At 33.7% G+C, this 10,000-nt stretch overlaps 1 protein-coding gene across 12 annotated transcripts in view; it reads right to left on the reverse strand.

Moving 5' to 3' along the window:
* Window positions 1-10,000, reverse strand: part of Camta (Calmodulin-binding transcription activator) — a 66,513-nt gene that overhangs the window by 442 nt on the left and 56,071 nt on the right. For 8 of the 12 annotated variants that reach the window (XM_070135861.1, XM_070135867.1, XM_070135860.1 and 5 more), the window contains 6 exons: window positions 9,743-9,924; window positions 9,472-9,617; window positions 8,851-9,017; window positions 8,516-8,590; window positions 4,491-4,729; window positions 1-4,142 (listed from right to left, as the gene is read on the reverse strand). The exon at window positions 1-4,142 is cut by the window's left edge and continues 442 nt beyond it. In XM_070135861.1, coding sequence (XP_069991962.1) covers window positions 3,949-4,142; window positions 4,491-4,729; window positions 8,516-8,590; window positions 8,851-9,017; window positions 9,472-9,617; window positions 9,743-9,924 — 1,003 coding nt within the window. In that variant the 3' untranslated portion in view covers window positions 1-3,948. The other 4 variants (XM_070135871.1, XM_070135866.1, XM_070135865.1 and 1 more) reach the window with 2 other exon arrangements.

Below are 10,000 nucleotides of genomic sequence, written 5' to 3' on the forward strand. Positions count from 1 at the left end.
GCTGATAGAAAATGAGCTAATGAGCAATTACTTGATGATTTACTTGCAGGTCACAGTGAAAGCCACATGAAATTATTACTGTAAGACTTGAGGTAATGGGTGAAAGAGCACAATCTTTTGTAACCAGCATAATACTTTGAACAGGCAATCTATTATTTCTTTTTAAACCCCTATTTATACATACCAAGAAGGTGCAATACTCCCCTCTCATGTTGTGAAGGTTACATTTTTACCCAAGACCTTTTAGTTCATCACACATTGAAGATATAACAAATAGATAAAAAAGTAGATTTGAACAAAAATAAACATTGTAGAAATCAACAACATATAGATCTGATCTCATACAGTCTTGGATTGTTGGTCACATTTTAGAGAGACTAGGAAAAAGTTGCAGGAATAGCAAACAAGAAAAATGTTTGGGAGAAGAATCATTTGTAAGACTTACTACTGTCTTCCATCAGTTAATATAGAATAAAATTTATAACATGATCAACAGCTATGTACATCGTGTGGATGTTAAAAGGGTTTTTAAATCTTAGGAGTAATATACAGTGCTTTATATACAAGAACTTTCCTGATACTTGGCTCTTTATATCCCCTCAAATCAGAGGCAATGAGCACCCTTTCTGGCAAGGTATCAAAATTTGGTTTCTGACTCTAAACGACCTAGGACACTGAAATTATTTTGATTTAATTCTGATGCAGGGGACAACCTGCTCTTAATGTGTGATTATTGTTGATGTGGGCTAATGATAAAAAAAATTTGTAAAACATTAACACCATCTGCAGTGTCTCTAGGTGGCCTGAGTACAGAAACCCATTAACTCTACTTTTTTGTTCCACTACACTACAGATGAAGAAGAAAATAAGTTGCCAGAAAAATAGACTGCCAAAAAGCATGGACTGGCTAATTGCTGTATCTCATCATCCTAACAATACCATCCAATCTATTGGAGGAAACCTATACAACTGTCCTCCGTTTCCATCTCAAGGATCAACTACATTGTAAGAGATCATTCACTGTGGGATTGCCGATTCCAATACTAAAATGGTACTGAAAGAAGACTTATTTAACTTGTATGGTGACAAGAAAATGAGTCTGATGAAGTTTCAATCTAGTCTATCATTACTGAAGAGGTCATTGATCTGCCTTCACATACCTTTAAATTAAATGTAAATTATGCCCTATAAAATTTATGTGGACAAACTGCTTGCTACATTGTCTACAATCTTCATGAACCCTCAAACAGAGCAAGCTTACCAGACTGTAATACTTTGCATAAAATACTGTTTTGAGATATAGTGCAACTAATTAGTAAATGAAGTGCACCATGATGAACAGATGAACTATGGAATATTGTTATTAAAGATAATGGAAATGATGATATAAGGTGTGAGCCATCAGATGCAATCTTCATTTCACTGATTCATTGCTTGTTGTTTGACATGTACCATCCTGAGAATTATATTAATTGCACTTGCCTAGTTTAAAAGCTTTTGAGTATTGGAGTCAAATGCAGCAGTTTATAATTCCTTAAACTTTCCACAGGACATGATCAGTGAAACTGGAGTACCAAGGAGATCAAGAGGATTTGGACTCTTAACAGTGAATTCAAAGCATTCCCCTTTCTGATGCTCCTAAACTCAAGAAAGATTGTAAATAACTATGCTGCAACTATGACTCTTGTTATGTTCATGTGGTACTAAAAATATTACGAAATTCTCTGTCTGCTACCAAACAAATATTCATAATACTTTGGAGTACAATGTGAAATCAAATACTGGCAGTGAATTTCTACAATTCACAATGAAATGAATGGTTGCAGATCATCATGATCCAATTATTTGTTTAATAAGCCACTCTGCCAAGCTTCTGACTCTCCAGAGAGGAATGAGAATGGGAAAATAAACAATTGATCACAGGGTTGGATCAAACTACATGCAAAACACTCTTGGGATAAAATACTCTATATAGTATATGATAGAGTAATCAAGAAGACAAGGAGGTCTCCAGACTCAAAGAGTAAATCAAGTAAAGAAAAATAAGCATTTACTTTGAGTCTAGAGACAAATTCTAAAAGCTGGTATGTCTCTACATAATTGCTATTATGAATAAGAGAAAATGGACCTGTACTGGTCAGACATCCAGCAATGTTCCTGGCCCTCATAATATTACTTTGTTCTCCAGCAAGAAAAATAGATATTTAGTAAGGGAAGATTGAATCAAGCACTGCAGAATGAAAAATACTTCCCTTCTCTATTTTCTTTAAAAAGCAAAATGCCTAACTAATATTCATCTAGTAGAAAATGGTGGGTAGGTCACTAACTGCTCGCTACGAGGGGGGACTAGATGAGGCGTCTTGGTAAACAACCCAACTACAACAAACCAGGACTCTGTGGCACTGGGAGGACCGGCCTCGGTTGTGAACCACAAAACACCACAAGTGCCACACCAGAGCACTTGAACAGTGCTCTCATGAGGGATAGCAACAACATCCCACACATATCCTGGACTGTTTTGTACCGTAGCATCAACAGCGTCATATCTCTCCTCTCATGCCGAGCCAAGGGGGGAGGCTGAGTCACACTCGCCTCGCCATTCAAATTGGCTGAATCGGTACGGGTAACACATATATTTATCAGTAAGCCTTACCGCTTTAGACTTTATCAATTGCTCACTGAAAGCACATTAGCTCAAGCTATCTTTCTCTAAGTATATAAGAAATTCATATGTCAAAATATAAGGGGAAAACCTTCCATCTATTCTGATGACACTGAATATCAAGTATATCAATTTTAAAAATAGTTTGCTTCTGACAATGTAATTATTTATAAATATTTTGTTAAGTACATGTCTTCAAACAAATGTTAAGGCCAAAGGAATATTATGGAAGAACTTATCTCCAATAACATTATGCAGTATTATTGCCATATAAGCCTTCCTGTTTTTATGCACTATTCTGGCTACAGTGATGCATGGGAATAATTTGTACAATGCTTTAAAATAGTGAAGTTTGAGAAATCAATAATAAAATATACAGGAAAGGAAATCAACACATTTGACTACAATCCTTCAAAAAGCAATTCCCCATCGGATATATATTCCCACACTCCACACATGGCAAGAAATATGCCAATTCTTCTCTTAAGATCAACATAATAATTCATGTGAATGTAAAATTATTATCCCTATTATTATCAGATACATCATCATTATGTCTCACTGGGTATATAATGGTTATCACACTTGTTCATTTCACCCCTGAATACTTTCCCAACCCATCACTGACACATATACACATCATGAGGAAAGGAACTTTGATACCAACATTTCAAATCAGCATACAATTTTAGTCTACTAAAATGTGGAATATTCAACTCCATCCCTGCATCACAATGGTTTCTTCATCCATGATAGTGTCTTAGGAATACTTTTCAAATGAGGTAGTCAGAGATTTTGTGAAATGATTTTAACAAGTAAACATTTAGTGTGACTGAATAAACTTTCAACTTAAATATTCATATTCTATAGAATATGTATTTATTTATTTATTTTTTGTTCTTTAGGGATGTAAGCAAGAATTACTGTTCAGGCTAGATTTCCTTTGAAAGCAAAATCATAACAGGCAGTGATGTTAGCTTGGGATCAGCAAGGTAAAGATGCTGATATTCAATTTAGACAGTCTGGTTTGCAGCATAATACACCTTTTTTCTATAACCATTATACATATATTCACACCTTTTTAAAAAAGATTTCCCTTACACATGCACTGAAATTACTATAGCTTTGCTATCAGAAAGGCAAATCACAATGCAAATGAAACTTTTGACTTGTTAAGGTCACTAGAGCTGGCGCACACACAGTGGCAGAGTTACTGTCCCTTATCCCTGCATCATTCATGTCCACAGTCCTGCAGATACCAGATGGTGGAGCACATCTCCACTTCCTTACAGAGCCCTTGGCAGCTCCATCCACTGTAGTGATGCACCACTTTGAACACTCATCAGTCTTGATACATTTCTCAGGTCCTGTCCACATGAAAAACTTGAGCACCGACGCTTCATGCTTAGCTTCCCTTTACCCAAGGAGGCTTGGCAGTTCTCCCATCCAATAGCTTCAATGACAGTCCTGATGGTCAGTTCTAGTGGGGGAAAGTATATGTGTTTTATTTGTAATGCTGAGACAGTGTTAGACTGGCGAAATCATGGAAAAATATAAGTTACATTGCTTGTTATATATGAAGGTCACTAATATATAGGCACTGGATAACTGATAATCAAAAAGGATTCCTACTTTTAGTAGTATCAGAAACAATACAAACTCCATGCCAACAGAAAATAATACATGAAATTGAACTGAGTATTTCATGATAATCAATATTTCTTATGAACTGCATACAAAATCAGTTTATTCATTCTACCAAATACCTATTCACCACAACCAACAAAAAATAGAACAAAAAATATGCCAAGTTTCCAGGGGCACTCACTGGTCAGGTGCATGGGCTGTGCTCGAGAGTAAAGGGTCTGTGTCGCGGAGGGAGAGCTCCGATGAGGGGCCCGCCCGTGCTGGAGGGAGCTGGTGGAGAAGGGCCGGGGGAGGGAGAGGCTGCTGTGCTGTGACTGCTGGCCCCCCCACTGCTGCTGTTCCCCCCACTGCTGGTCCCTGGCACCCCGGGCCCGCCGCCTGGCCCACTTTCTCTCTTTCTGCCGCCTGCGCTCGCTCTCTCTGTAATCTGAAGTGCCAAGATCCAAATAATAATCTATACTGCTTCTCTTCAGGGCTTATGTCCACCCCTTCCTCTCCCTCTCTCTTTGGAAAACAAAACTACGGTTCCTTTACGAGACACTTAAGAAGTGTAGCTGATTTTATTTTACATAGGATGTAAGGAAAACTAGTTGTAAAAGAGTTACATTCTCAAGACTACACCACTGAGACCATCACCAACTATCAGGAATTCTCTGAGTAAAGAACAAGCAAGAAATCTTGCGGTGCAACACAGTAATTTAGTGCTTTTCTTCTAAGTGTTATATGACACACAACAGTGCATGGGGAGTTATGGTTTTACTTCATACTTTTACACCAGTTGATACCAGACTTACAGGTAAAAACATAAAAGAAAGAAAGAAAGAAAGACAAAAAAAAAAAAAAAAGGAAGTAAAAAGTTTGTTTTATTACACTAAAAAATAAAATCTGTACATATTCAAAATAAAACAAAAATACAAAAGATTAAAAAACTTTATGTAAAAACTAATGCAAATAAATACCAAAAAACTCTAAGAGATAAATAATACCGGGACTGTAGAGTAGTACTGCCACTACATGCCCCACAAAACAGCTCACCACTCCAACAATATTTAGGTTAGGTTTTGGGGGAGCTTTAGGACACCTAGCGGAAACATGTTGAGATTCATGTTTAGTCTGTGGTGACTGGAAAGGGTGTTTATTGAACTTTAATGCAAAGCATTCATTTTATTTTCCTGAAATCTTCAAAAGTTAATCTTTGCAAATAACTTCTCTGATTATCTTTCTCCTGTCATGAAAAACTAACAAATCTATTACTATCAATACATTCTGATAAGATCAAAACAATCTATTATACATATTCTCTATAGTACGGTCATTTATATATGATATATATTTGGTATCTTTCACTCATTTGTACTAAGACAATCTGCAAAAGCTAATATATATTCCTGAACCAGATGGAGGGTTGTTTACAGATGTTTGTATGTCTAGGAGTGGTGACTTTAAAACACAACACAACACAACATCAACACATCAAACACAGAAAACTTGAAACAATACTTCCTGTCACTTTGAGTCTGATTCAGACTAACTCACCGTTTTATCCGTTAGTAACTCCCATATGCTGCTACGAGAAAGAAACGAGAACAAGTAAATATAGATTGGACAGCGATTGTTGCACTACACCAGTACAACAACCACGTGACGACACTTACTTACATTGCTACTGTGCATGCAAAAACAAATTAGTCAGGCAGGTTTACAGCTCTTGTTGAAACAATGAGAAAATTTATATATATACATATATACATACATACATATATATATATATATATATATATATATATATATATATATATATATATATATATATATATATATATATATATATATATTTATATATATATATATATATATATATATATATATATATATATAAATATATATATATATATATATATATATATATATATATATATATATATATATATATATATATATATATATATATATATATATATATATATTTATATATTTATATATTTATATATTTATATATTTATATATTTATATATTTATATATTTATATATTTATATATTTATATATAAATATATATATATATATATATATATATATATATATATATATATATATATATATATATATATATATATATATATATATATATATATATATATATATATATATATATATATATATATATATATATATATATATATATATATATATATATATATATATATATATATATATATGATATATATATATATATATATATATATATATATATCGTATATATATATATATATATATATATATATATACATATATATACATATATATACATATATATACATATATATACATATATATACATATATATATATATATATGTATATATGTATATATGTATATATGTATATATTTATATATATATATATATATATATATATATATATATATATATATATATATATATATATATATATATATATATATATATATGTATATTATACTACTTGAATTCCTGTTGACTTGTTCTGATGATACTTTTGAAGAAACTCCTTGAATACAGAAACAGCTGTAAACCTATTGCATTTCAGTAAACAACAACAAAAGGAATATTTTAAAGCAGCATATGATGTTAAAATGTCACTCTCTAATGCTTGTACATTCCAGCATACAATGAAATCTTAGCCAAAACAAGACACAGTTCCCAAACATGCCATTAATATTCACCCTGAAATCATTCACCCAAATAAGCAATAAATTCAGTGCACAAATATATACAGAAGAGATTAATAGGCCAGTGCCCAATCAGAAAACAAAAAAAAGCTGTAATAATGGGGTCCAATTCCCAAGAAAGAAGCTCTTCTAGAGATTTTCAACTTTTTCTTTCCCTTTTGCAATAACTCATGAAAGAATTTTTTTTGCATTTGCATGCATATGTTTAGTATTTTTGTATGCCTAAAACTCTGTGAAGATGTCAATCAGTTGTTCCAAAAGCTGACTTTTCAAGGATACATGTGAGAAAATGAAACAGCAGCTCACTGTTACATAATGAAAAATCAAAAGAAAGATATAATTTTCAGAAGTGCAGATTTTTCCTTATTTAATATACCAAATTGAAATAAAGAAAATACACACAATCCCTGTCAGAAACATTCCAGTTAATCTGCTTCACTTGCAGATGGATTTCTTTGAAATGATAACTGTCTTATACTCAGTATTCTTGTACTAAAGGAAAGGAGTATAAGCTTAAATATGTTACTGTGCACAAGTATATTACTGTGAAAGGAAACTATAATTACTGTGAGGTCCCTTACCAAGTCCCTAACTCAGTCTCTGCAATGTCTGACTCCACTGTTAAACTTTTAAATATTATTTTCTAAAAAACTTTTGTTCTTAGCAAGAAAACATTTGCAAAACTGTTCTTGAACATGTTGATATGAAAAGTTGCTGTTATTTGAAAGTTCAAAGATATTTTCACACTAAAAACTGACTGATCAAAATATGCCACAAAGTATTTATTACTCAAGCGAATATCACAAATCTTCATAAATACATATATGAATCCATGCAAATTGACACATTCTCATGGAACTTCCACTCAACATGACACAGTGCATGACACACTTTCAAGATACTGTAGTGTCAGTCACAGTTCACAATTTCCACAATCAATCTAATGTGATCTTTCAATAGCACTTAACCACTCTCCTATCACTCCTATCAGGAAACTCAGGATAAGAGAAACCTATCCAAAACTGTTTTTAGAGCTTACACTAGCCTGTTTCATTCCAAAAAAATTATATCTATTGCTTTCAAAATATTTTGATTCCTGGCTGATATACTACTGGCTAAATGATGTTACTTGCACAATTTGTAACTGAATGCCCTCAAAGAAGCCTCACATTTTAAAAATAAATCTCTTAGTGATTAAAAAATGCAAGAACTCATAAGTGGAAACTAGAAAATAATTCAGCAGCACAAATTCTACATGATCTAGAGTGCTGTCTTCCTTTGATAAGCCAATTCAACCAGTGTGCCTAAATGTTATTAGTATCCAAAGTATTAGTAACAAAAAAGAGGAAAAATGTGTAGACACTATATGTTATATACAACAGACATAACTTAGAATGGCTGCGTCAGTTAAAATCACTTCCCAACATCACCACACACTTGATGCACCACATATTCTGAGCTTACCCTATTTGCTGGTCTTTTAGGAAGCCTGTACTTACTTTTGCTTTGTCTGGCGCATAAACTGCTGAATTTTTCGAGCAGCTTGATGTTGCCTTCGCTGTGAGTATGTTCGTCTGTAATATTTACACCAAAGTAAGATCACTGTTCATACTGCAGGTCAGAGTATTATTCTTGTACTACAAGCTATCTACCAGAAGCCTTTTTATTCTTATCTCTTCCATATACATCTTAATCAGACTAAATTTAATCTTGATTTTATTTGAGTATTAAACTTATTCCAAATTCAGTGTATGTTCAACTTAAAAAGCTACCTGTTATTATGCTATTTCTCTTTTCTTTCTGTGTATTGATTCTACACCTGAATCAGACTTACTTTAATGTTGGTATAGGTGTTGTCTCTCTGGATCCTCTCAGTGAAAAATTTACACCAGTATGAGTGCCACCTTCGAGACTCTTCTTGAAGCGTTTGTGTTCACAGTAAGACCGAAACTGGTTCTGAATGAGTGTTGCAGCTCTGCTCATTTGTCTAAAATACACATACTGAAACACATATGCAAGGAATCATTAGTTCACATGGATATAGAAAATGAAACAATAAATCTGGTGAAGCTGCTTTATACAGTTTTCAGCAATAATACTGCCTTTTCTATATATAACAACTAATACAATTGAATGAAGACAAAGAGAAAAAAAAACATGTACATGAATTACTTAAACAGTTGCAGGCAATGATGCTGCCAAAAAGTTGATGCAAAGCTGCTAATGGCAACAATGAAGATGCTGCAGTATTCATTATGACTCACAAGGATTGACAAAATTACAAAAGAGCGTATTACATCGGTAGAGAGAGAGGGTGGGGAAGAGAGAGAGAGAGAGAGAGAGAGAGAGAGAGAGAGAGAGAGAGAGAGAGAGAGAGAGAGAGAGAGAGAGAGAGAGAGAGAGAGAGAGAGAGAGAGAGAGAGAGAGAGAGAGAGAACAGATATGTATCTCATACCTGTTTGTAACGTCTATAATAATTCTGAATGACTATGGCTGCTTGTCTTTCCTTATCTTGCTCTTGGAGTCTCTTGCGTCCCTTATAAAGCCTATAGGCCTTTTGAATTGTTTTTGCAGCCTCATATAATTCCCGCTGCTCACGGTCTGAAAAACAGGAGTCATGGTATACACACTCTCTTTTGCTCAACTATTATGTGCACCTTTTATATCACTGAAGTCAACATAAATGCCTATATGATATACTCTAGAACTAAACATAAGATCCTCACCTGAGAGAGTAAGATTAGAAAAGTCTCTGGAGAAGTCTTTGGTCGAGGCTTGAAAGAACTCGGAAAAGTCTGCCGTTGTGGGAGGGGGTGAGGGGCTCTCCAGAGTGAAGGAGGCAGGTGAGGGCAAGCAGCTGGACGAGGCTGGACTCATGGAGGAGCTAGGTGTTCCTACGTCAATATATCTGTAAGTAAAATTAATATGCTTTCAGACTGATAGTGCTGAACCGATTTAAATTGATGATGTTATTCATTATGAAT

The sequence above is a fragment of the Penaeus vannamei genome, chromosome 21 (genome assembly GCF_042767895.1).
Source record: "Penaeus vannamei isolate JL-2024 chromosome 21, ASM4276789v1, whole genome shotgun sequence".
NCBI classification, from domain to species: domain Eukaryota; kingdom Metazoa; phylum Arthropoda; class Malacostraca; order Decapoda; family Penaeidae; genus Penaeus; species Penaeus vannamei.